Source organism: Molossus molossus, unplaced genomic scaffold (assembly GCF_014108415.1).
Source record: "Molossus molossus isolate mMolMol1 unplaced genomic scaffold, mMolMol1.p scaffold_m16_p_8, whole genome shotgun sequence".
In the NCBI taxonomy this organism is placed as follows: Eukaryota; Metazoa; Chordata; class Mammalia; order Chiroptera; family Molossidae; genus Molossus; species Molossus molossus.
Window position 1 is genome coordinate 13,001,673 of NW_023425402.1, and position 27,407 is coordinate 13,029,079.

The following is a 27,407-nucleotide window of genomic DNA, read 5'->3' on the forward strand; positions in this document are numbered from 1 at the left end:
AAAAGAGACCCCAAATAGCCACAGCAATCTTGAAGAAGAAGAAGAAAGTAGGAGAGATCACAATACCAGATATCAGGTTATACTACAAAGCCATTGTAATCAAAACAGCCTGGTACTGGCACAAGAACAGGCATATAGATCAGTGGAACAGAACAGAGAACCCAGAAATTGACCCAAGACAATATGTTCAATTAATATTTGACAAAGGTGGCAAGAGCATACAATGGAGCAAAGACAGCCTCTTCAATAAATGGTGCTGGGAAAATTGGACAGCTACATGCAAAAAAATGAACTAGACCATCAACTTACACCATACACAAGAATAAACTCAAAATGGATAAAAGACTTAAATATGACTCATGAATCCCTAAAAATCCTAAAAGAAAATGTAGGCAATAAAAGTTCAGACATAACACACAGCAGAATTTTTACTGATACAACGCCTAAGGCAAGAGAAACCAAGGGAAAAAATGAATACATGGGACTACATCAAACTAAAAAGCTTCTGCACAGCAAAAGAAACCAGCATCAAAATGAAAAGGGAACCTACTATTTGGGAGAGCATAATTGCCAACAATACATCAGATAAGAGGTTAATTTCCAAAATATGTAGAGTACTCATACAACTCAAGAAAAGAAAGACAAATAATTCAATTAAAATGGGCGGAGGGCCCTGGCCTGTTTGATTCAGTGGTTAGAGCTTCGGCCTGCGGACCAGAGAGTCCCGGGTTCAGTTCCCACTAAGAGTACGTATCTCGGTTGCAGTTTGTCCCCACCCCAGTGGGGCTTATGTGGGTGGCAACCACTTGATGTCTCTCTCACGTCAATGTTCCCCCCCACCCCCACCGCCGCTCTCTCTGAAAATAAATGCAAAAATATCCTCTGGTAAGGATAAAAAAATAAAATAAAATGGGCAGAGGACCTAAGAAGACACCTCTCCAAACAGGACATATAAATGGCCAAGAGACATATGAAAAAATACTCAACATCACTAATCATCAGAGAGATGCAAAAATAAAATAAAATGGACTCTTCCTCTCCTGCCAAAATATCCCACCCATCATTGAAGGTGTGCCAGGCAGGGTGTTTGATACTCATCTAATCAGGCAACCCTCACAACAACCCCACAAGATAGGCTCCCTTATTTCCATTCTACAGAGCGATCCGTTTCATCGCCCACATCTCAAACAGCTGGAAACTGATCTCTGTGTGTATAAATGGATAAGTACACAGACTGATTGTTTTTCCCCTGGTCTATGGGTTAGCATACCTTTGCTCAAAGACAATAACTTGCTTATCTGGATTAAGTGGAAAGGGGGATACATTGGCTAGATGGAGGGCATGTCACATTGCAATCCAGCTGAGGAAAAGGAAGGATGGGACAAGCCTTGGGGTTAACTGAAATCTGAGATACAAACACCTTTTCTCTTCTTCCTATTCCTATCTCCTTTCCCTTCCCTTCCCTTCCCTTCCCTTCCCTTCCCTTCCCTTCCCTTCCCTTCCCTCCCCTCCCCTTCCCTCCACGCCCCCCTTTCTTCCTCTCTCTCTCTGCATGCTGGCTTTCTCTATGTATCTGACCACCAGAAGAAGAGTTTTACTTTTCCAGAGAAAGAATGAAACCAACACTCCCAAGAAAGCTCTCTGGTCAGGTGCCCACTCGTGGATCAATCTCTGTGGCCCTGTAAGAACTTGGCAGCCTCCTCGAAAAGCATTTTGAAGAGTGTGGACAGAAGCCCCAGAGGAAATAAGGGATGTTTCTGGGCAAATAATCTCGGCGATATCCATGCATGTTTACTTCTGACAACATGTGGATCCTGCCTCGAACTCTTCGCCCAGCCCTCTTCCTACGTATTGAAGAACGTGGTGGTGGGTCACAGGCAGTTGACTCTAGAGGACCAACCTCCACCACTTACTGACCCCTTGACCCCAGCAGTTCACTCACTCTTCCTGAGCCTGAGTTTCCCTGGTGTAAACGGGGGATAAAATCTACCCTGCAGGGTTGCTGTAATCATCTGACAGGCTATGACTATGAGGGTGCTGGCATGAAGCAAGCCCTCCAGAACCATCAGCTGACTCAGAATTTTTTTCAGCTGGACAGGGGCCAGAGGCAGGGGCTGAAGAGGAAAAAGCACCTTTCGGGAGCGCTGATAATGTTCTGTTGGTGGGGAGGTGTTTTTAAATCTCTACCCTAGGACATGTTTACAGAGAGGAAGGGAAAGAGTGAGAGAGAGAAACATTGATGGGTTGCCTTCCAAACTTGCCCCAACCGGGGATCGAACCCGCAACGCAGGTGTGTGCCCTGACCAGGAATCGAACCAGCAACCTTTTGGACCACAGGCCGAAGCTCAACCAACTGAGCCACTTAGGCTGATTGTTCTGTTTCTTGACCTCGGCTCCAGTGACATGGGTCCGTGAGAACTCAGTGAGCTGCATACTCGTGATATGTGCACCTTTCAGCATGTGTCGTATACTTTCATTAAAAGTTTTATAAAGTCACCTTTAATTTTTTTAACTTAAATTTATTTTCATAGTGATTAGACATTTATATAACTTACAACATGATCCCCCGATAAGTCTTGCACCCACCCGACATCATATGTAGTCATGACTGTGTTACGACGATGTACCTGTGCTGAATTTTACATCCCCAGGACTGGTTTGTAACTGACAATTTATTACAGACACATTTTAAAAAGCAGGAAGAGCCCTGGCCGGTTTGGCTCAGCCATTAGAGCATCGGCCAGCAGACCAAAGGGTTTTAGGATTAATTCCCGATCAAGGGCATGTACCTGGATTGCAGATTTGATCCCCAGTCCCTGGGGGGTCGTGCAGGAGGCAACTGATGGATGTGTCTCTCTCACATCTATGTTTCTCTCTCTTTCTTTCCATCCCTCCCTTCTACTCTATCTAAAAATCAATGAGGGGGAGGGCAGAAGGAGAAGGAAGAGAAGAAACACCTGCCCCTAGGGGACCCCAAAGATGGAGGGGGAGGCAGCCCTGCTCAGGGAGCTCCCAGTGGAAGGGGACCCTGCACACTCACAGGATAACATCTTCCACCACAGCAGACCGGCAGACAAGGCTTTAGGTGAAACAGGACAAACATGGCCATGGAATTATTTTTGCAGAGCCATGGATTTATGATATTTTAGCACAGATACATAATCACACTCCTGATTTCGTGAACACTGTGGGTTGAGACAGGCTTCTAACGGAGGAGCATCAGGAAGCAGCAGAAATGCTGCCTGGAATCCTTGTCTCTCGGGAGTGTCTCCCAGGCTGGCCATCGGGAAGGGCGGAGCCTGCTGTTTCCCCAGGCGGGGGGGCGGGGCACAGCCCTGAGTCTCCAGGTGTTCATTTCTCCTTCCCCTCCTGACCAGCCCTGGGCCCCATGGAGGGGGCAGAGGTCTGGAGGTGAAATCCAGCCAGGAACTCCTGGCCGCACCCCAGCCAAGGCACTGCCCAGGGTGGCCATCTCGATTTGACAGGCAGGACAACTGTGAACACACAGTCAGTTGTCATGCCAAGCCGGGGCTTCATGTCTGTGGCTCTGTCCACACTGCCAGCTCAACTTCCTCCTGAACTACTGTCCCACGTCTCCAGAAATGGCACCTTGCGCAAGCCAGAGAGCTGGGGGTGACACTTGGCATGGCCTCTCCCCACCCCTCATCAGTGGAGTCTAACGGGTGGCCACACGCAGATAGTGCAGAGATCACGAGGGTGGTACCTGAATGACAAGTTTGGGACCTATACTGAGTGGGTATGAAAGTCAAACTGACCTGACCCCTGTTCACTCCCCCAGTCCCCTGCCTTGCTCCTCAAAGCCAGAGCCTACAGAGCAGCTTTATTTGGGGTCTCCCAGGTCTCAGAAGCAGGGTTTGGTGGAATGAGTGAAAAACGGGGACTCCCCAACTTGCGAGGCCCAGAAACCCGGAGGGATGACTGTGATGAGGGAGCTAGGCAGAGCCAGCCCACACGGCAGTGGCCAGGCCACCTTGTCGCCGTATCGTAGATGGAGCTGTAAAACCTGAGAAGATGGTGCAGCCACAGGAAACGCCGTTCTCCCGGGGCAGGTGCCTGGGCTGGACCCATGAGGCAGGTGCTGCACTGACCTGGACGAAAAGAAGTGAGGCTGTCAGCCTGCAAGTCTCATTGGGTTAAGGAAAGAAGCTGAGCTCTGAAATCAGGGAAGCCTGCGTTCAAATCTCAGCCCACCTCTGGCTAGCTGTGTGACACTGGGCCAGCTGCTTAACCTCTCTGAGGTTATCTCCCCGTCGTGAGGGAGGAGGATAATGTGACCTATTGCTGCATTTTGCACAACGAATACAAGTTAGGCAGGTGAAGAAAGTGAGAAAAGAACACTTCTGCTCAGCAGTGTGGCTCAGTGGTTGAGCACTGACCCATGCACCAGGAGGTCGCCGGTTCGATTCCTGGTCAGGACACATGCCCAGGTTGTGAGCCAAATCCACAGTGGGGAACATGCAGCCAATCGATGTTCTCTCTCATCGATGTTTCTATCTCTCCCTCTCCCTTCCTCTCTCTCTAGAACCAATAAAGAAAAAAAGAACACTTCTGGCTGGCAAAATAGCACGTGCAAAGGGCCTAGAAAGACAAAAGGGTAAGAAAGACAAAATGATGGGGCTAGCGAGGCTGGAGTAGGGCAGTGAGGGGGGCCTGCCAAGGGAAGCAGAGGCCCAACCACCACAGCTGAGGTCTAGAGGCTTTTCTGACCACAAACGAGAGTTAGAAATATATTTTACACCATAACACACATACATATCATATCAGTAAAACAAAAGCTCAACCCGCCATAAAAAATTCTAGTCCATAGTGCGTGGGATGCACCCTAATTTTCTACTTTATTTAATTGTTTCTAAAGTGATGGCTCCAATCAACCAAATTGATTTTTAACGAGCTGTGAGCTGCAATCTGAAAAACACTGATCTAGGTGACACTGAGCACATGTGCACACATGTGTGCATACACAGTATTGCAGCCTCGGCTGTCATTTCGCACAGGAGCTATTAGTCACAGTGTTTGGAGGGCAGGGTGGTATCTCTTCCTTCGTGTCCCCCACAGGTAGGCACAGACGCTCGAGGCGTGTGTGTTCATTAGGAGCAGGGTTGGAGGCCGGAGAGCAAGGAGCTGGCCCACCACGTTTGGAGGACCCGCTGACAACCATCCTGCTTACTTTGGCTTCAACCCCTCACCCTGGGCAATTAGAAAGGGACCAGTAAGTGCCAAGTCTGGGGTTTGAGGAGGGACGGAGTGACCGCCTGCAGGAGTGACGGCGGTGCCTACCCAGGACCATCACGGGACGCGCAGAGCGAGCGCACACAGAGCCCGGGCTGGGCGCTGACACCAGGAGAGCGACCGGTGGTCCGGAACGCGTGGGCTAACGCTCTGTGTGCGCCCCTGCGGTTAATCTCACAAGGCCCTGCTGAGGGAGAGCGGCTTGGGCCCTGGTGTATGGGTGAGGAAATAGCGGCCCAGACATGCTGACTTGCCCAAGTCACAAAGCTCGAAGTTGTAGAGCCAAGTTCTCGGCAGACCCCACCACGACGCACACTGCGTCTCAGAAGCTCTGAATCAAGGGTGGCCCTGGTGTTATTTTTGTGGAAGAGGCTGAGAAAGCAATCCTTACGGCCTTTTGCAAATCTGATGTTCCAGAACCTAAGGGCTCCCCTCCCAGCTGGCTTCCTGGGCTTTCCCAGGCCCAGGTAGTAAGGGGAGGGGCGAGAGATGGGGGTGACAGGGAAGAGGTACCAAAGCCCGGCAGGGGAAGAAGGTGCTATTGATGGTGAAGATGACAAAGGGTGGGATGTAGCCACTGCGACAATTGGTGACAAACTGGAGAAACAATACGGGACATGGAGACAGGTGGTCAGAATCCTCTCCTTCTGGAGCTCCCGGATGGCGGTGGCCGGTCCCATGCTCGGAAATCCATCCTGCACCCCAGTCCTTTTTACCTGATGCCTCAATCTCCCACCTCCCTCCCCCAGTCACGCAGATACACCCTTACCCAGATGAATGGCCCACGGGAGGTACCAAGATGGAGTCCAAGCATGGGGCAGAAACGTGAGGAAAGGGGCCTTTGATGGGGAGGGCAGAGATTCCAGGCACCTGGCGTTAAGCAGCTGGCAGGGAAATGACGTGCGAACCCTCAGAGGCTAGGATTTGGAAGGAGCCGCTCAGCTCAGTGTCCTTTGACTTTCCGGTGACAGTGGGCTGGGGTGTGTGCCTCTCTTTGGCTGTTCCCTGGGACCCAGTGAGCTGTTAGCTCACTAAAAATCTGCTCCAGGACAGTGATGAGGGAGATTCCTGTGTCCACAACAGCCAGGCAGCCCTGGGTCAGAGGCCTGGTCTCCTATGGACAGCCCGAGGGAGGAGTCATCAGAGGTCAGTGGTCATGCCATGACTTCCCTAACCTTCATGCAGACTTTCCCTTAGAGCTCAGGCCCGTCCCCAGGTCTGTATTTTTCCCAAAGGGTGCCCCCCAGGCCTCCTCCCTTAGTGGGGGATGGGATTTGAACCCATCCGCCCCTGGAGGTGATCCAATAACCCTGGGCAGCCCAGCCGGTGTGGCTCAGTGGATTGAGCGTCCTCCCATGGACTGAGAGGTCCCGGTTCGATTCCTGGTCAGGGCACATGCCTGGGTTGTGGGCTCGATCCCCAGTGGGGGGCATGCAGGAGGCAGCCGATTGATGTTTCTCTCTCACATCAATGTCTCTCTCTCTCTCCCTTCCTATCTAAAAAATCAATAAAAATATATTTTAAAAAAATAACCCTGGGGCCCTGGCCAATTTGGCTCAGCGGTTAGAGTGTCGGCCTGTGGACCAGAGAGTCCCAGGTTTGGTTCCCGCTAAGGGCGCGTACCTCGGTTGCAGTTTGTTCTCGGCCCTGGTTGGGGTTGTGTGGGTGGCATCCAGCCGACGTGTCTCTCACGTTGATGTTTCTCTCTCTCTTCCTCCCTCTCTCCCTCCTGTTCTATCTGAATATAAATGCAAAAAATGTGTTCTGGTGCCCTGGCTGGTTTGGCTCAGCGGTTAGAGCATCAGCCTGCAGTCCAGAGAGACCCGGGTTCGGTTCCCGCTAAGGGCACGTACCTCGGTTGCAGTTTGTCCCTGGCCCTGGTTGGGTCGTGTGGGTGGCAGCCACTCGATGTGTCCCTTTCATGTTGATGTTTCTCTATCCCTCTCTCTCCCTCCTACTCTATCTGAACAAAAAATGGGAAAATGTCCTTGGGTGAGGATTAAAAAAATAAAGTAAAACAAAAAATAACCCTGGGCAACCAACCACAGGGCTCCAGTAGAGTTCACCTGTGTACAGCTGCCTGCTCTTACCCCCAAAGGGGCCTTCTCCCAGGTGTGCTGTGGACCAAAGACAGGAATTCTCGGGAGGAGGCAGCTGCAGGGTGAGTGGACCCCCATTTCCGGACCTCACTCTCTCAGTCAACCCAGCTGGCCTGCCCCTCCTTGCTACCCCCTGCTCCTCTTGTGCCCCCACAGGGCGGTTTTCCACAAGCCCCAGCCAGCAAGGCTCTGGCCACGCGGAGAGCAGGCAGGACGCTCCCAGCGGCGGGGTCTTCTCGCCTGGTGAACTGGAGGCTGACCAGGGGCTCTGGGATTGGCTTCCGCTGAATGAGGCCATCCATGACCGTGGCGGCCCTGGCCGCAGGCACAGAGGGGAGGACAGACCCTCTATCCATCCAAGTGGATGCTTCCGAAAGTGGTGCCCAGCCCCGTCTGGCTCAGGCCAAACTCCTGATTGGCAGTGGCCAGGCCCAGATCGGCTCCCGAGAAGAGAATGCCCTTGGGGTGGACCCAGCAGCGTCCCTCAGCAGGAGGGAAGCTAGATAGACTCCCCGCTCGCTCCTGCGCTGCTGCCGCCCCCCCCCCCCCCCCCCGCAACCCGATGTCAGGGTGGGAGCCGGGACCCTGCCCTGCAGTGAGAACGAGCACCCCGAGGGCACGTGCAGGCTTGCCGGGCTGAGGCGTGTGCTGGACCGTCGGGAGCAAGCGTGGACGTCAGGGCTCCACTCCTCATCTCCACATCAGCCCTCTGGCCCTGCATGACCTTGACCCCCCGGACCAGGGGCAGGGTGACCCCCTGTGACTTCCCCTGTGGGCCTCACAGAGCTGGACTTTCACGGGAGACAAAGGGCACCCACAGGTCGGCCGAGCTGGTGTCAAAAGGATCATGACATTCCGAGGAGGTGTCCTGACACGGATCTCTCCATAGTGCTACATCGGGGGCGGGGAGACTGGTGTTGAGGGTGAGCTGGGCCTAGGCCCCCAGTGACACAGCGCCTCTAGACGCCATCCTCCAACAGCTCCCTGGTGGCCTGGCTCTGGCCCTTATGGATGACTCCCCCACTGCCTTAAGTCTTTAAGGTGCCCCCCTCAGCCTGGGCTCCCTGAGGACGGGGCCGTGTCCCCTCAGACTGGGCTCTCTGAGGACGGGGCCGTGTCCCCCTCAGCCTGGGCTCCCCGAGGACGGGGCCGTGTCCCCCTCAGACTGGGCTCCCTGAGGACGGGGCCGTGTCCCCTCAGACTGGGCTCCCTGAGGACGGGGCCGTGTCCCCCTCAGACTGGGCTCCCTGAGGACGGGGCCGTGTCCCCTCAGCCTGGGCTCCCTGAGGACGGGGCCGTGTCCCCCACAGACTGGGCTCCCTGAGGACGGGGCCGTGTCCCCTCAGCCTGGGCTCCCTGAGGACGGGGCCATGTCCCCCTCAGCCTGGGCTCCCTGAGGATGGGGCCGTGTCCCCCTCAGCCTGGGCTCCCTGAGGACGGGGCCGTGTCTCCCTCAGAATGGAGCTTCCAGGCTGGGCCCTCAGAATTCCCAGTGTCCCCCCCCCCCAGTAACTGGGGCAGAAGAGAGGGGACAGTGTGGGCTGGCAGAGGGTCTATATGGGATGGGGGTGCAGGGTGTGGCTGGGAGAGGCCTCAGGGGAAAGTTTGCAGAGTTAACAGAGGGTGGGACCCCAAGACCAAGCAGACTGGGTGGGTCTGGGAACCTCGGGAGCGACCCCAGTGCCCTTGTACAAGATGCCTAGGGGAGGGCCAGGGGCTAACTTCGGGGCCTCCCACCCTGGTTTCACTTCCCTCCTCCGGTGTCAAGTGTTTAATGAAAGAGCGTTCCGGTGCCGGCCACTCCAGGTGCGCACCCCTCATTGTCGGGCCCATCAGTGCGGTGCGGCCGGTCCTGATGAGGGCTCTGTCAATGCCGCTCACCGGTGTGCAATAGACCAGACGCAGGTCAGGTTAGGGGGCTGTGCGCTTTACATGTGCACGTGTGGTTCTCGGTGCAAAGTGCTGAGAGGGCCCCGTGTGCACACGGTCCGGGATGCACACACCCCGACATGCATCCACGTGCAGGCACACACCTGCTCATATGCACTCGCTGAGGCACCTGTGTGTGTTTGCAGGTGCATGGACACACCTTCGTCTAAGCGGGGCAGGGAGGAAGCTACCCCAGGATCCTCCTCCTTCCCTTCTCCCCTTCCCTTCCCCTGCTTCCTCTCTTCCTCCAAACTGTCCTCCCTCCCCTCCTCCCTCCCTCCTCCCTGCCCTCCTCCCCTCTCCCTCAGGGCTGTCTCCTCCAAGCCTCTGGGCCTGGGCCAGGGAAAGCCCCTATTCGGGACTAGTTTTTAAGACAGAAATGAGGACAGGTGCTTTGACTTTAGCACAAGACATGTGACATCAGGCCAGGCCTGACTCCCTGTTCATGGGGTCACCCTGTGGACCGGCACAACCTCCCTCAATTTCTCCTCCAGAAAGAGTGGCCCACGTGGGAACTTCCAGAAACTCCCTTCCATTCTTGACCAGTCTCCCCTCTAAGCCCCTCAGCCTGTTGGGAGAGCCCAGGCCTGTGTTCCTGGCCTGGTGTCCTCCTGAGACCCTGTGGGGCTGGTGGGGGCTGAGCAGGTAAGACAGGCTGTAGGGGGACTGTTTGGGCTGAGAAGGACTTGGCCACGGGCCAGGTCTCCTTGGTGGGGGAGCGGGAGTGCTGGGGCTTGGGGTTGGGTGGCAGGGTCCTATGTCCCAGCTGGGTCATATCAAAGGCCAGAGAATCTAATCACCCAGGGCTTAGATAAGGAGCTGGAACCGGGCCTGCTCCAGAAGTCCCAAACCAAACACTGCTAATGGGTCCAGGACTGTCCGGGTCCCACCCCTTCACCTCTCCCTCCCTTTGTTCCCTAGTTGGGTCGCAGATGGGTGTGGTTATCAGGCCAGATGCCAGCCAGTCTAGTTTGGGTTCTGGAACGGTGGGCCCGTGGGCACTGAGCAGCCTTCCAGGGCTTCCCCTCTGCCCAGGGCTCCTCCTGGGGACACCTGGGGCCAGGTGGGGGCTGGGGGCGCAGAACAGGGAGCCACACCAGCTCTCCCCAACATCCTGTCACCTGGACAGCTTGGCTCCGCGTACCCACTGTACAGAAATCAAGGCCTGGAACTGTAAGGGGGACCCAGGCCCTCAGGGAGTCCTCACACACCAGGCAGTGACAGAGGAGCAGGACCCGGAGGCCTCGGGCACCCCAGACCACCCCCATTGCTTTCCTGGCTCGCATGCCCTTTTCCAGGTTCTGAGGGTGTCCGGAAGGGGTCTGGCTGACCATGACCCAGCCTCCCAGTCTGAGCGCCCTCCCCAGACCCCGCGCAGACTCTAGGAAGCTGAAGCTGTGGTCCTAAGGCTCCAGGAGGATTTCTGAGCATCTCAGCTTTGCCCCTTTGCAGGTGAAGATGTCATCCCTGCTCAGGGCTGGTCTAGGGCTCCGACAGATGACCCTCCAGACTTTCTGTGCAAATCTCCCCAAGGCATCAAATCCCCTCTCACCGGGGGCCTCACCTCCCGAAGCCCCGGGGGGACGGGGGGCTCAGCATCCAGATCGCCCCGCAGGTCCTGCAGAGAACAGGCAGCAGAGCTCAGGCTCAGGAGTGGCAGGGTGGGGCCTCTGCAAGGCCTGGCTCCCGGGAATGTCAGGGTGGTGGTGCCCTCAGCACCGGGCTGCCCCAGGACCCTGCTCCTCAGCCCCTGGCCCAGTTCCCTGGGGCCTCCTGCTCAGTTGTGTCCCTCCACCCCCACATTCTTTCCCCGCCTCTGTAAAAGGCACTTCTCCCTGCCAGGCCTGGATTAGGAGCGGCCCCAAACCTCAGAGCCCTCCTTAATCCCTGCTTAATCTCTCCTTTCCCTTTCCCACGCCCTGCCCCCATCAGCTTCTCCACCAGTGCGCCGACGCAGCCTCCAGAGTGTGTCCCACATCTGTCCTCTCTTCTGCTGCTGCCAGCCAGCCCCAAGCCACCGCCATTTCTCCTGATGACAGCTGTTGCCTCCCAACAAATGTCCCCACTTCTGCCCTTTCCACACCCTCCCTGCCCCCCACCCATCTCCACACAGTGGCCAGAGTCATCCTTTTAAAACTCAAGTCACATGTCTTCTGCCCTGAACCCTTGGATAGCTAACCCTACAGCCTCCTGGGCCTGCAGACCCTGTGTGTCCTGGACCCCCGCCCCGTCCTCTCCCCTCCTTCACCCCACTCTGACTGACCCCCTCCTTGACCCTTTCACTTTCCCTGAACCCTCTTGGAGGCACTGAAACCCCCGCTGCAGTGTCACCTCCCCAGTGAGGCCTTCCCTGATATGCCCATTCCTGTTCAGTCACACCGCCCCTTCTGCATGTTCTTCCAAGTTATCTCTTCCTTGAACTTAACTTGTTCAACTCATTAATTTGCTGGTTAATCGTCTCACGCTCAGTAGAATGTAAGTCCACAAGGAAAGGGGCTTTATCTGTCCTGCTTGTTTCTGTGTCCCCAGCACCCACCACAGTGCCTGGCACGTAGCAGGTGCTCCCTAAATATTTGCTGAGTGAGTGGATGAGTGCATGTTCGCACCTGGTCTGAGCCCTGCAGCCTGCAGCCTGCCCCTGGGACCCACGCGCAGGGACACAGCTCGGCAGTTCCGTAGCCGAGAATGGGTAGCCGCCTCCAGCTTCCCCAGCCACCCCCAATCCAACTCGTCCAGCGCCAGGCCCCACCAGCTCCTCTCCTCCCAACAGCTCAGTCCGCCCCCTCCCAACCACATTCTCCAGGCTAATTACTAGGCCACACTCCCATTCCTTCCCCAAATCCTCCTCAACCTTCACGGTCCACCTCCTCAGCAAGTTTCTCCACATGACCCGCTGTTGCTATGACAACGTAACAGAGCCAAGCTTGGGCTCTGGGCCAAGCACCCATTGAGCACTTTATGTGCATTTTCTTATTTAACACACGACAGCATTGTGACATAAGTATTATTAGTTTCCCCTAACAGATGAGGAAACAGGTTCTGAGAGGTTGGGTGATCCGCCTGAGGTCACACAGCTATCAAATCGTAGAGGCACGTGCTCCATAATCCTGTCTTGTGGGAGCCTCACTTCTCCTACTGGACTGTGAGCTCTGAGGACTCAGGGCTTTGTCAGGACTCAGCCCACACAACCCAGGTTGTGACTCCTGGATCCCCTGCGTCTAACGTTTGCTTGGGAAATCAGGGCCACTGTACTTGATGACTGTGCATCACAGCAGGTACTCAATAGATACATGAATATTGATACATTCTTCAGGACCTTTACTTCCAGGAGGAAAGGATCTCAATAAGGAGAGGCCAGGGCCAGAGAGGCAAGGAGCTTCAGAGACACGGGACTCTCCCCTCCCCGCTCAGCTAGTCACCCCGTGCCCTCCCCCTCCCCCTCCCCCTCCACCTGCCCTCCAGCCTTCCTCGGCCAGCCGCCTGCTGGGCTCTCCCAGCCCAAGCAGCACCCGGTCAAGATTAGTGGTCTCATTACCCTTACATTCCTTTTCTCCAGAGAATCAGGGTCCCCAATTTTCCATCTCCTCGCCCCTACATCTTGTATTGGCCACACTCTTCTTGGTACCCTCTGACCCAGAGGGAAATGGGGTGAGACTAAAGGGGGCCAGGTGGAGGAAGGTCGCAGAAGGGACTTCCCAAGGGACCACGCCTCTCAGCTAAAGGGGCAGGCCAGAGGGCGAGGAGATGGCTGAGGGACTCCTCACCACTCAGCAGGCACCAGGTGGGTTCAGGTTCCCCGATGACCTCGGTCATCACATTAATCGTCCCTTTGCAGTGGGCATAATGACAACCCGCACCTGGAGCAGAGTGGCGCTCTCACGCCCTGACCGCGCCGGCCCCCTCCACAGGCCTCCCGGGAGCCACAGGCAGGAGTGGCCATCCCCGGGCCAGCTGGCCTCAGGGAGACCAGAGAAGGGGCGACCTGGTGAGCAAGGCAAGGGGCAGCGAGGCCACCTCCCAACCACTGGCAGGCAGAGTGAAGCTTCCAGAAGAGCTGAGCTGAGGGCCCCGCAGCCAACCCTCATGATCCACACTCCCGTGGAGAACCTCCTCCCACACCCTTCTCGTTGATGCTCCCAACCCCCACCTCTGCTCTCCTCCACGCTCACCGGAGGAGCAGGCGCCTAAATGTCAGGACAGACCCAGACTAACAAGAACGTCGCCTGCGCGAATGGACCGTTCGGACTTGGATTTAATGAGCCCAGGACTGCCAGTGTTTATGTGAAAAGGCCTGGGGTTTCAGGCCAGCCCTCAGGTCCCAAGAGCCAGAAGGGCCCGTGGCCGCATGCTAACTCGGGCAGCATTAGCAGGAGTATGTTTCCAACAAGGGGGATGTTGGGAAGAAGGAAGGTGAGTTCAGGCCTGGGTACCGGGTGAGTGGGTTCAGGGCTGGGGACTACACTTAGTTCTGGGTCAAACTAGAGCACAGAGGGAGGACACCTTTCTGGTTAGGCCAGGAAGAACATGTTCAGGTGGGAGTGTCTGCCATTTGCTGAGCACCTACTTCCTATGGGCCAGCTGCCCTGCCCTGTGGACATGCTGGGTCACGGCAATCTCACGGAGGGGCCTGCGAACACCCCTGTGCCTCCGCAGAGGGAACTGGAGCACAAGGAGGTCCCGTTGTTAGTAAGTGGCAATGCCAGGCTGCCAAGTTCAGCACCCTGGGCAGGGAAACTAGTCTTAGCTGTGTGTAGATCCGTGAGCAGAATAAGGACCCAATGAGAGGTAGTTTAGGCACCCTAAGACCCAAGTGGAGAGAAGATTTATGAAATAGTGAGCTTCCGATCTGAACAAAAATAGAAAAATATCCTCGGGTGAGGATTAAAAAAAGAAAACTGAAATAGTGAGCTTCCCATTCTGGGAAGTGTGAGAGCAGAAACCTAATAAACATCTCTAGAAATCCTGTAGAAGGGATCCCTGGGTGGGTCCTAGCTCAGCTGACCTACAAGCTTCTATCCTGGACTCTGTGATCCTGTAGTTACAGAGCTCCGAGGGGTCCACACAGGCCCCCTCGCCCCTGCCTCATTTCTGCGCCCCCCCTCAACCTTCCTCAGCTTTCTGGAGAACCAGGGTCTTTCATTTTAAACCCCTTCCACCTGTGAGTCTGAGTCCCCTTTAAAGAACTGGGCAGCCCTGGCCGGTTTGACTCAGCGATTCGAGCAGGTTAGAAGGTTCACGGGTTCGATTCCCAGTCAAGGGCACATACTTGGGTTGCAGGTTTGATCCCTGGCTGCAGTTGGGGTGGTACTGAAGGCAACCAATCAATGTGTCTCTCTCACATCGATGTTTCTCTCTCTCTCTCTCTCTCTCTCTCTCTCTTTCTCTCTCTCTCTCTCTCTCTCTCTCTCTCCCTCTCTCTCTCCTCCCCTCACTCCCTCCCACTCTCTCTAAAAATCAATGAAAAAAATATCCTTGAGTGAGGATTACCAACAATAGCTAAATAAAGTATTGGTCAGAGAGCAGCCCAGGCTCAGGGAGGTCCCAGCCTGAGTGAGCCTCCTGTGAGGCCGAGGTGCCCTCAGGAGAAGGCCACAGGGGCAGGTGAGGGTGGCCTCTCCCTGCACGGCCATCTACAGAATGAAAGGCGTGGCCGGAGTAGAGGGGCCAGGGTGGGCGGCTGGGTGTTGGTCAGGCCACAGGGGGCCGCAGCTTCCCCTCGTGTTACCCAGGCAGGGCCCTGGCTTGGAACTCAAAGGGGGACTACTCAGGAATGTGTGCGTGGCCCCTGCTGACACTCAGCCCACTCCTGAAGTAGGCTGCACCCCACACACCACCCCTGCAGCCCACCCGAGGGAGCCAAGCCTCTTCAGGCCAGGTTGGGAGCTGTGGCTGCGACAGACACAAGGCTGGCATGCAGACCCAGCTCAAGCCACTAATTAACTCCATGGCCCGAGGCGAGTCACTTCACCTCTTGGCCTGTTTCCTCCTCTGCACAGTGGTGATAACAATCCGGCCCAGATAAATGGTAAAGCTGACTGTTTATATCCTTTTAAAGTGCTATTATTACCCAGGGTGGGCTGGGAAAGGGCCCTCCTGGTCTAACCTGAAATGTCACTCCTGGACAGGATGCTGGCTCCTCTCCTTTCCTGAGGGCAGCCCAGGGAGTGGGTAGAGCCTGTTTCTAAAGAAGAGAACTGAGCACTCAGCAAACATTCACTGATGTTAGTGATGATCTTTGGACAAACGGATTCCATCTGCACACCACGCCCTGACGTCAGCCAGGCAGGCTCAGACACAGTGGTCACCCTCCTGGGCGTTGCTCCCACCCGCCTCTTCCTACCAGGAAAGCCATCCCCACCCACCCCACCAAAGGAAAATTCCTGCAGCAGGCCTCGGGGGTCAGAGGCAGGGGCCTGGGGAGGGGAGACAGGGAAGGTTGGCGGCCACACTGGGCTGGGAGCCAATTCCTAGGACATGTCTCCTGGACACCCCATCATGCCCCACAAATATGTGCAATAAAGCAATTACCACTTGCTCTGGGGGATCCCCAGGGGTCTGACCAGGACCTGGCCATGCCGGAGAATGAGGCTAAACCGCTCCTTCCTGCACTGCTCAGCAGAGGAGCAGCAAGCCCGAGGTCGCAGGGAGCGGGAGCTGCGACTCCCAGCTGTTTCCCTCGGAGCAGTGGGGTGGCTAACACAGCCGCCGGGTCTGTCCACTCTCCAAGGCGGTGTCACGTTCCTCCTCTCCAGGCTACTTCTCACAGCTGGCTCCGTGCTTCCCAAGTGCAGACACCAAGGCCCATAGAAGGTGAACAAATGCTCTGGAGAGCAGATACCATAGCTGAGTCAGAACCAGAACCCAGCCTCTGGCTCCCCCGTGAGTGTCCCTGAGTGACAGGAGCCCGAGCAGACTGAGTCACTAGCATGGTCACACTGACCCCATCTTGGCTCTCCTGTCAGGGGAGACCAGTACTCCCAACTGTGGAGGCTCGGAGGAGCAGGGGGTTTGGGAGGACAGAGAAAGCAGAACTGAGCGCCTGGCTGGGCTGCAGAGGACGGCACGTCCCTACCGCAGTGTGGGAAACGTGCTAGGAATCCGGCCTGCAGCCGGTGACCCCTCTGGTCCAGAGATCAAAAGGATGCCGAGAAGGGTTTGGTGCCAGCTCTGGGGTTGCAGCAGCTGCACCCTGGACCCCGGCTGGGCCCCAGGTGAAGCCTCACTCACATCTTGTTGCGGCCAGGCCTCTTCAGCCACTTCACTGACAGAGAGTGACCCCCAAGGCCAGGGGTCTGGAAGCTGGTCAGTTCACTGCCCACCGGAGGAAAAGGAGCTCCCAGAATGGAGACCCGTGGTGTTCTGGACAGGAGGGGAGGGGATTGGGTGGGCCTCACCCTGGCCTGTTTCCTTGATGAGGACAGGTCTCTCTCTACCAGGCAGATGGGGCCACAGTGACCAGAGGTGAGAAGGCTTGTCCCTAAGTCTTGGACAAACCTCGCTCTCACTCGTATCTGCAAGCTGAGGGGCTTATCGCAGACACTGGATTTCCTTTAGATCAACTGTCAGGGGCTCGGACAGAAATGGAGTCTTGGAAGCAGGGCCTTCTGCCGAGAGGAGGAAGGAGAGGCAGCTGCAGAACAGGGAGCAGCAGCTCCAACAGCACCGGGCGGGTGGTGCGTGCAGACCCGCGCAGACCCCAGGCTTCCAGGCAGGTGTTCAGACGCAGTGGCTCTGCCAGGGCCCCACCCTGTGGTGGGTAGAGGTGCCCAAGGAATCCATTCCTGGGGAACAGTTCTCTGGGAAAGTGATTTGCAGGCCAGATTACTTAGTTACATATTACGCTGTTTTTTCCTTTCGCTATTCCTGGGCTTTTAGTAAGGTCCTGTTTAAAGGTTCTAACCTTGCCCTGGCCCGCATGGCTCAATGGTTAGAGCACTGGCCCGGAACACTGTAGGGTTGTGGGTTCGATTCCCAGTCAAGGGCATGTACCTGGGTTGCAGGTTCGATCCCTGGCCTGTGGGGTGCATGTGGGAGGCAACCAATTGATGTGTCTCTCTCATATTGTTTCTCTCTCTCTCATATTGTTTCTCTCTCTCTCATATTGTTTCTCTCTCTCTCTCTCTCCCCTTCTCCCATCCCTTCCCCCCCTCTCTAAAACTCAACAGAAAAAAGATCCTCAAGTGCGGATTAACAATAAATAAAGAAAGAAAGGTTCTAGCCTTGGCCACACCATGCTGGGGCCACCAAAAGGAGATCCAGGGACTACCTGTGGCCAAGGTGTTAAAGGAGAATGTCACCCACTGTCACCCACCTGGTAGCAGAGGGCAAATCAGTGAGGGGTTCCAGAGAAGGTGCCTCTGGCGTAGCCCTCCCACCTCCACCCCCCGCCAGCCACTGCCAAGCTCAGAGGGTCAGGGTTTCCTCTCATTAGGGCCATTTTCCCCACAAACCCATCCTGCATCAAGGACTCCAGTGTCCTGTCATTTTCCTTTGACAGAGCACCGATCACCGGCACCTTTTAAGTTCTGGGCGAGGGCTTCTCGGAAGGGAAAAGGAAATGGTCAGAGACTTGTCACAAAAGCCACAGCCACCCCGAATTCCCCAGCGTGACGCCCTGCCTCCTCAGGCCTCTGCCTGGCCCAGACCATGCCACAGCAGACTCCCGAAGAATCTGACATCATCCACCAAGCCAGAATTTAAAAATAATTATATTAATAATAAATATGTTAAATTACATTCGAAACAATAAATAGAAAAATAAACTGATAAATAAAATCAACAGGTACAAAATGTTTCAAAATTTCAACCAAAAAAAATACACAGATGACAGACAAGACACATGGACGTCCGGGAGTGTGAATGCAGTCACGGAACCTTCACAGTTTAGCACGCTCCCTCCTACCTGGTCACCCGCTTCTCTCCCCAGCCGGGAGACCAGGCCACTCAGTGGCCGATATCTTTGGGGACTTCGGCCAGCACAGGGAAGCATCTGGCCCCACCTCAACACCCTTCTGCAAAGCAGCCCTGAACCCCGGGGCGTGTGGGCTCAGAGGAGGAGTGTGAGGAGGCTGGACCAGGGCGGGTGGAGGAAGTCCCTACAGAGGCAGGTCGGTGCTGTTGTGCCGGGTTTTCCGGGCAGTGCCATCGTCGCGGGGCAGAGCCCTCTGCAGGTTGGACATGGCCGCAGTTTTTTTGAGGTCGATCACGGCATAGGAGTCTGAGCTGCGGGTGGGGTGGGTTGTGGGCACAGGGGCTCGGGGGACCTCGGGGTTCTGGGGGCCCTTGGGGTGGTCTCCACCCCAGCCCTTCAGCTCCACCTGGATGTAGTTGAGCTGCCTCGGGGGCTCGGGGCCTGGCCGGCGGAAGTCAAAGTTGAAGACCCTCGGGGAGCCTCGGCGGCAGGTCAGTGGCACAGGGAAGCTGCTGTGGCTGCGGAGGGCAGCCCGGGTGCTGGTGGGCTTCTGCAGTGGGGTCTCGTCCTCCTCGCCGTCAGGGAAGCCGTTGGAGGAGGGTGTGAGCCCATCCCTTGAGTCCCTGTCATCCCCAGCCTCCTCCCCCAGCGGCTGGGCATGGCTCTCCCACACGGGGGGCAGGGAGGGCAGGTTCTCATAATGCAGCAGGGCAGCCCGGCGGTGGGCAAGGCCATTCCACCCCGGCTCCTCTGGACTCAGTCTCCAGCTGGGCCCGGGCCTCAGCCCCCCCCTGACATTCTCATAGGTACACTTGGGCTGGGCCGGGCACTCAGAAGGGCCCTCGTTATTGTTGTGGTGAGGGGGGTCACGAAGGCTGGGGCAGAGGCCCTGGCACTTCATCATGTGCCGCCGAGCAGGGGTGGGACCCAACACAAACTTCACCTGGCCTGGCTGCCAGAACACCTGGGGGTCTCGCTGGTCGGGGCCCTGGGCCTGTGATGGGAAGGGTGCCCGACCCTCAGGCAGCGGCTGCAGGCAGTGCCGGCTCCTGCGGTGGTCATCCTCCCCGGCCGGCGTGTTGACGTAAGTGTGGGACTGGGGGAAGAGTGCAAATGAAGCAGGAGGGTCCGAAGGCAGGCAGGAAGGGAGCAGAGGGGCAGGAGGATGAGAGACGAGAAGCACAGGCATAAGAGCTCATTTCCTCCTCTTCCTTGTCCTCCACACCTTCCGGGGAAGCTGCCTCCCTTTCTGGGGACAGGAAGGGACCCTACAGATCTTCTTCCCACCGTGATCCTTACTGGGAGGAGGTGCCATATTTCCTGGCCTCCATTACCACCTAGACCCACAGAGAGGGCAAGGGTGGGGCAGCTGCTTGCTCACCTGCTCATCAGGGGCAATGAGGGCATGGGTGGACTCCTCCCCAAGTGAGGGGTGTCGAAGGCTGCTTGTCGAGGGGCGCCGGGGTGCTGAGAATCTTGGGCCCTCTCCTGGACATCCAGGGAAGCCATTGGAGAAGCTGGAGACACTGTAGCCTAGAGCTGGGCACAGAAGAGACGAGCCCAGGTCAGGGGTCCTTAAACCAGCTGCAGCCATGCGTGCTGCATCCCGGACTCCTCTAACTACAGATGGAACACTCCCAGGGTCCCCAAAGTAGTCAGCCGCACTGAATCAGCAGTCCCTCATTATATTTCACCTCTCTGTTCTTCACACCCCACCTTTTCCCTGAAAGCTAAGCCTGAACCCCATAACACTTCCCCCATCACAGCCTTACTTGAAACACATAAGGCACCTTGTCATCACTGGACTGTCCGTTTGCCTCATTCTAACTCTGCCAGTGAGCTCCAGGGAAGCTCCTTGAAACCAGGACTGTTTCCATTTCTTATGCCCCCCCCCCCCCCGTGCCAGCCCATGGAGTGCAGAACACAGAGCAGGTGCTCAGTGCAGACTCAGTGAATAAACAAGCAGAAATTGTGGGAACCTCTCCAGAAACTGGTCATGGGTGGAGATGCCTGCACCATCCACCAGGAAAGGTACATGGGTATGACCCAGTAGACAGAAGGAAGAAAGCAAAAAGGCTCCAGACTGTTGTTTCCATGGAAACCCAATGTCTTCCTGTCTGCTCCCTGACCATCAGTCGATAAAAGTTCCAGGACTCCCCAGCCTCAGCTGGAGTCACCGGATTGGCCCAGGCCAGGACTTGCCCATCCCCGAGAGTGGTTCTGATGATGGTCACCGGTCCTGGAAGGCTGGCTCATCCAGCCATCCACCCACCTGCCTGCCTGACTCAGGCCTCCAAGACCAGTGCTTCCTGGGCCTGTGCTTACATGTGTGCGTGTGTGCACATGTATGAGTGCATGTATGCATGTATGTGTACGTGTGTGTGTGCGTGTGTACTGGGATGCCACGAACGGGGTCCCCTCACCACTGGGAGGCTGCGGGGCCCGCGGGAGATCAAGCTCGGCTGGGTGGCTGTTGCGGGTGATGATGACCGGCTCTTCCATCACGTTGATGCTGTTGCACTGCATCAGATCCTGAAGGAGGTTGAAGATTTCCTCGGCCCGGGAGCACTTGAATGCAAATATCCCTGAAGCAGGGGAGGAAGAAATGAGGCTCCTCTGACCCTGTGCTCAATAGGAAAGGACCAGAGAAGCTAAACCAAGGCACAAAGCTCAGGAAATATCCCTAAACTCCACTCCCAGGGCTGCAAGGGTGGGCGGGGGGAGCCCCCTCCTCTGGAATACTCTCCCCAGCACACTCTGAAATGGGAGGAGCTGCCCTGGCCGGTTTGGCTCAGCAGTTGGAGTGTTAGCCCATGGACCAATGAGTCGGGTTTGATTCTGGCAGAGGGCACGTACCTGGGTTGCAGTTGGTCTCCAGCCCTGGTTGGGGTCGTGCGGGAGGCAACCAGTCAATGTGTCTCTTTCATGTCGATTTTTCTCTGTCTCTCTCCCTCCCTCCCACTCTACCTGAAGATAAATAGAAAAAAATGTCCTTGGGTGAAGATTGGAAAAAATAAACAAAATGGGAGGAGCCCTGGCCAGTTTGGCTCAGTGGTTGGTGCGTCGGCCTGCAGTCCAGAGAGACCCGGGTTTGGTTCCCGCTAAAGGCATGTACCTCGGTTACAGTTTGTCTCCGGTCCTGGTTAGTGGTGTGGGTGGCAGCCACTCGATGTGTCACTTTCACGTCGATGTTTCTCTGTCTCTCTCTTCCTCTCTCTCCCTCCCACTCTATCTGAACAAAAAATGGAAATACATCCTCAGGTGAGGATAAAAAATAATAAATAAAGTGGGAGGAGCACCCTGCCCTTGTCCTCCCATTAGGTATTACCATCTTGAGATCTAATACTTCAGCTATATTCTTCTGAGATTAAATTATTTTCTTTCTTTCTTTTTCTCTATTTATCTTCAGATAGAGTGGGAGGGAGGGAGAGAGAGAGAAATATCTATGTGAGAGGGACACATTGACTGGCTGCCTTCTGCATGACCCGACCAGGGCTGGAGACAAACTGCAACCGAGGCACGTGCCCTTGACCAGAATTGAACCCACAACTCATTGGTCCGTGGGCCGATGCTCTAACCACTAAGCCAAGCCAGCCAGGGATAAATCATTTTCATAAGGATGTATGTGTACAGAGGTGAGGGAAAGATGATTAAAAATCAAAGTGGAAAGGGTACTATTGGATGAGTGACCACTCCTCATATGCTACCCCCATCTCCCTCTGCCTGCTGCTCCTTCCTCCCCAGAAAAATGAGCTCCACCCAGGGTACCAGCACTCAGCTCTATGCTCAATAGCCCCAAAGGTCCTGTTCACTCCTTGTTACTGGGCACTCAGCCCAGATCCTGGCCAGAGAGCGAATGTCTACTGTGTTTAGGCCCCTGACCTCATGGAGCCTCAATTCCGGTGCAGAAGGGAAGGATGGGCTGACTAGCTAAAGGACAGATGCAGCAGTGATCGTGTGGCTCCTCAATGCAGCCACTTGACAGCCTCTCAGACTCTAATGCAGGGACTCCAAGTCCCGGGTCAGCAGGACTGGGCTGAACACCTGTGACTCAGGGGATCTGAAGATGTAGTGCCAGTCAGGGATTCTGCACGCCCCGTACCAGTGGAGCCCGGGACTCAGGGGAGGCTACTTGGGATGTGTGTGCATATATCCACAACAAAGACAGATAAAGCTAGGCTGGGGTACGGACGACTGAGGTTTGCAGAAATGGGACAGGAAGAGTGGAGGAAGAGAAAAAAAGACTATACTGGCAAGCTGTGTCGAGGGCTAAAAAGGCTGGGAAAGCCTGAAGTTTTAGGAGGCCTAGGGCAGCCCCTCCAGGGGCTATGTTGGGGCCTAGGGCAGCCCCTCCAGGATCCCAAGTATGGACCAAACACCACCAGAAGCAGGAAAGCCCTTCCTCCCCTCTCTCTGCTCAGCCAGTGTTAATGCCTCTGTCTCATGAGCTCCAAGGGTCAGATGCTGGAGGGGAAGGTGACTCCCCCGGCCAACACAACCTCAGAGACTCACTGTCTGTTGGCAACCTCACAAAAGGAGCTTATTCATTTCACCTCTGCACAATCACAGCCCAAACTGCATGCAACACAATCCCAGGCAGGACTCCTTCTGCAGAGCTTACATCTGGATCCTAAAAGAAAAGTCCAGACCATGCCAGTGCTTCAAAAGCCATGGCTAGCTCTAGCCTTGACCTCATGGAACAATCCACCAGTCCCTGATCACTAGCTGCAGGGAGAAAGGGGAAGAAGGGAGAATACATCACACTCCATTTCTCACAGATGGCAAGAAGCAAAGATTACCTCTTGAGGGTTACTCTGTACACTGGGACTCAAGAGACCTACCTACCCAAAGCTATCACTCCCAGGCCACTCAGCCCCAAGGATGGCAGAGCTTCCCGCCTGCCTTTTCCTTATTCACGGGCTCTAGGGTACATGACCTGGGGGCTCAGAAGAATATTTGTTTCTACTTGGGGGGCAACAGGGACCCCCGAAACTGGAGGGAGGAGGAATAAGTTGCTTTTCCCAAACAGGCTCTGGCCCGGGAGCACCATCTCTCCCCCGGGGCCGTGCCGGGGAGCACCAGCTCTCCCCCCCGGGGCTGTGCCGGGGGGGCACCAGCTCTCCCCCTAGGGGCCGTGCCGGGGGGGCACCAGCTCTCCCCCCAGGGGCCGTGCCGGGGGGCACCAGCTCTCTCCCCGGGGCTGTGCCGGGGGGGCACCAGCTCTCTCCCCGGGGCTGTGCCGGGGGGGCACCAGCTCTCCCCCTAGGGGCCGTGCCGGGGGGCACCAGCTCTCTCCCCGGGGCTGTGCCGGGGGGGCACCAGCTCTCCCCCGGGGCCGTGCTGGGGGGGCACCAGCTCTCCCCCTAGGGGCCGTGCCGGGGGGCACCAGCTCTCTCCCTGGGGCCGTGCCAGGGAGCACCAGCTCTCCCCCGGGGGCCGTGCCGGGGAGCACCAGCTCTCCCCCTAGGGGCCGTGCCGGGGGGGCACCAGCTCTCCCCCTAGGGGCCGTGCCGGGGGGGCACCAGCTCTCCCCCGGGGCCATGCCGGGGAGCACCAGCTCTCCCCCCCGGGGCTGTGCCGGGGGGGCACCAGCTCTCCCCCTAGGGGCCGTGCCGGGGGGGCACCAGCTCTCCCCCCAGGGGCCGTGCCGGGGGGCACCAGCTCTCTCCCCGGGGCTGTGCCGGGGGGCACCAGCTCTCCCCCGGGGCCGTGCCGGGGGGGCACCAGCTCTCCCCCTAGGGGCCGTGCCGGGGGGGCACCAGCTCTCCCCCTAGGGGCCGTGCCGGGGGGGCACCAGCTCTCCCCCTAGGGGCCGTGCCGGGGGGCACCAGCTCTCTCCCTGGGGCCGTGCCGGGGAGCACCAGCTCTCTCCCTGGGGCCGTGCCGGGGGGCACCAGCTCTCCCCCTAGGGGCCGTGCCGGGGGGGCACCAGCTCTCCCCCTAGGGGCCGTGCCGGGGGGGCACCAGCTCTCCCCCGAGGGGCCGGGCCGGGGGGGCACCAGCTCTCCCCCTAGGGGCCGTGCCGGGGGGGCACCAGCTCTCCCCCTAGGGGCCGTGCCGGGGGGCACCAGCTCTCTCCCTGGGGCCGTGCCGGGGGGGCACCAGCTCTCTCCCTGGGGCCGTGCCGGGGGGCACCAGCTCTCCCCCTAGGGGCCGTGCCGGGGGGCACCAGCTCTCTCCCTGGGGCCGTGCCGGGGGGGCACCAGCTCTCTCCCTGGGGCCGTGCCGGGGGGCACCAGCTCTCCCCCTAGGGGCCGTGCCGGGGGGCACCAGCTCTCCCCCAGGGCCGTGCCGGGGGGCACCAGCTCTGCCCCGGGGGCCGTGCCGGGGGGCACCAGCTCTCTCCCCGTGGCTGTGCCGGGGAGCACCAGCTCTCCCCCAGGGGCCGTGCCAGGGAGCACCAGCTCTCTCCCCGGGGCTGTGCTGGGGAGCATTAGCTCTCTCTCAGAAGCTGTGCAATACATGTCCCCACAGAGGGACCTAGGCCAGAGCTGCAGTGTCTGAAGTGAAAGAGCACTGACCTGGGAGTCCATTTAGTTCTGCGTTAACATGCTGGTGCTCTTAGCCATGACCATTCCCCTCGCTGGGCAACACCTACCAAGTCTGAGCTACCAGATCCAGACCTAGCACCTAGCTCTGGTGCACAAGCCCCTGTGCTAGTGTGGGGCAGGGGTTGGTACTCACCCTGGCCTGTCTGACACCGGCGGCCACTCTCAAAGGAGAAAAGGTTGGAATCATAGCCATAGCGCCGCAGGCAAAGGTACGGCCAGCGGACAGCCTCCCGCCGATGCAGGTGGAGCACCAGCTCGCTCTGTGTCAGCTCCATCACGCCGGAGCCCAGCTCCACCCCTTCGTCATCCACATTCGTCACCTGGGGAGCAGGAGACAGAGGGTCAATGAGCGAGTCAACAAGGTGTATATAGGTTCGTGAGCCACTGGGAGGCAGGCTGATGATGCAGGGCTACAGCTGGCGGACTGAGGGGCTCACCTGACTTACCAGAGACTCTACAGAACACCACATGATTCTCAGTGTCACTGACCTACGACAGTTTTCTAGGCTTCGGTTTTGACATTTGCACAGTGAGGGAAAGGGTGATCACTTAACCTCCAAGGTCAGATGGTTAGACAACCAAGGTTAGATGACCTCAGATGGTCCATGGTTTAGTATCCAAGGGCCAGATGTTAATGGTAGAAGGTGTCAGACTGTAAATTCAAAATCTTAAGACCCTGGGAGTGTCAAGCCGGAGGCAGAACAAATACTGCCTCCACCACCTTCTCTGTAGGACTGTGCTGAGGGCGCCCTCTTGTGGTGAGCAAGAGAAATCTGTGCCTCAACAGGCAGCAAGTCAGAAGGGGGCTCCCCTAGGTAGGAGGGCCAGGCCTGCACAGGTCCTTCGGGCCTGGCCTTAGCTTCTAAAAGCAAACAGCAAACATTAATACAGTTATTATCATGTGTTAAGCAGTTTTAAATACTTTATACATATTAACTCACAAATACAGATTTTTGTTGTTTTGTCCAAAAAAGTTATATGTAAAGTTATGAAAATATACTGATAACAGTGAATAATCCAAAAATCACAATTTTTGCTACTGTATTATGGCACTTCTTCATTCTTTGTAGTTCCGAGAGCAGAACAAATGACAGTGGCCTGGGCTCCTTTCCCTCAGTCCACCTCAGGGGCCCTGATCTCAAGAAGTCTTAATGAGCCCACAGCCTCAGCCTGTCATTTCATCTTCTCTAGAGAGGCTGCGGCAGCTCAGGGCCTGAGACCAGTAAGTCATGTTGGGAATTCAGAAGAGGAGGGGCTGTAGGTACCTTGAACTTGGTAGGGTGGTTGTCTGGGATGCTGTCTCTATTCAGGCAGCTGCAGCAGCTCCCCATGGTGTCAGAGCAGCCAGCTCACCCTAGGGAAAGCATAAGGGGTGAGAACGTCATCAAGGTCAGTTCCGACAAGCCCTGCTCTAAGGAACACAGGCAAAACCACCTCACTGTGATCACTTACTCTGCCCAAGGGACTGGAGGGACATAGTTCCTCCCTCAAGAAATTCCCACTCTCAACTCAGGGCCAGACACACAGTGGATAAACATTAACTAAGGTTACCAGGTGTTAACGATTAATGCTGATGGGGGCATGGAAAGAGCTTCTCAGACATATCATTTGATCTAGACCTTGAGAAGTACATAGGATTTTGGTCTATAAATAACAGGGAAGAGAGGCCTGGGCCGCAAGAAAAACATGGAAAAAAGTAGAGACCCAGAAGAAAGAAGGTTCAGTCAGCATCTGGGTGCCAGCCTGAGGCCTCGTCCAAATTCAGCAAAGAAATTAATTTGAGAGTCCCAGACACTTTGGCCTGTACTTTTCTCCTTTTCCACTTCACTCTTCCCACATCATCCAAATTCTCTTTTCCTCCCCCACCACCATCCCAACATCCACCTCAACTTTATCTTTTTGATGTCCTCTTCATATAAGGTGCTACATTATGGTCTAAAGATACACTCAGAAGATTGAACATTTAAAACAGAGCACACTCTTTATTACCTTGATTAGGCATTTCTTCATTTTAAAAAAATTCTGGGTTTGCTTTTAGACAAAGGGGAGACATAATCTTGGCTTTTCCCTCCAAGATTATGGCACTTGAATTGTATGTGACAATTGCAGGACCTGTGCCTAAGATTGAGAAGACACCTACCACCAGGCTTGAGTGACCGAAGGGAACAAGCAAATGCATGGACTGAGTCCAACAAGAAGTTAAGGGGTTGCAACTTACTCCAAGAAATGAGTTTGTAAGATTAGATATCCTTCTAGAACTTCCATTCCTCCCAATTTGAGAAACTCTAGGAAACTCTACACAGCTCTCACCTCGCCCAGGCCATCAGGAAACTGACCATGGGAGGGGCATGGGGAAGAACCCCCACTTATTCCCCCTGTTCTTGATGGGGCATCATGGCAAGCAGTCTGCAGAGAAGTCACCTAGATCCCTCTGGGACACACCTGGGGCTTCACCTAGCATAAGAGACGGAGACCATAGGTTAGTGGAAACATTCATCCTCACCAATTGTTAATGAAATTGTCTTGCTATCAGGTCCTAACAACACAGAAACACCAATGAATAAAGCAAGGTCAAGGACAAAGGGACCACAAATTCTGAGCTCCATAAATCCTCCGAAGGATACTCCCCCTAGCATCAATAGGTTTGAAGTCTGAGGCAGCCCAAGA

At 56.2% G+C, this 27,407-nt stretch overlaps 1 protein-coding gene across 1 annotated transcript; it reads right to left on the reverse strand.

The window, feature by feature from the left end:
• Positions 1–17,968: 17,968 nt before the first annotated feature.
• FRS3 (fibroblast growth factor receptor substrate 3) lies at positions 17,969–27,159 on the reverse strand. The gene is made up of 6 exons (XM_036248878.1): positions 27,051–27,159; positions 26,006–26,094; positions 24,874–25,060; positions 20,613–20,774; positions 19,571–19,728; positions 17,969–19,285 (listed from the first exon to the last, which is right to left on the reverse strand). The coding sequence occupies exons 2-6, from the start codon at positions 26,069–26,071 to the stop codon at positions 18,374–18,376; spliced, it is 1,485 nt and encodes a 494-aa protein (XP_036104771.1). The 5' UTR covers positions 26,072–26,094; positions 27,051–27,159; the 3' UTR covers positions 17,969–18,373.
• Between the last annotated feature and the right edge of the window lie 248 nt (positions 27,160–27,407).

Coding starts and splice junctions, on each gene's coding strand:
- FRS3 (XM_036248878.1), bottom strand. CDS start 26,071: ATGGGGAGCTGCTGCAGCTGCCTGAATAGAGACAGCATCCCAGACAAC. Junction 25,061..26,005: donor ACCACCCTACCAAGTTCAAG/GTACCTACAGCC, acceptor CCTGCTCCCCAG/GTGACGAATGTGGATGACGA. Junction 19,729..20,612: donor GGCCCCGCAGCCTCCCAGTG/GTGAGGGGACCC, acceptor TTCTGTGCCCAG/CTCTAGGCTACAGTGTCTCC.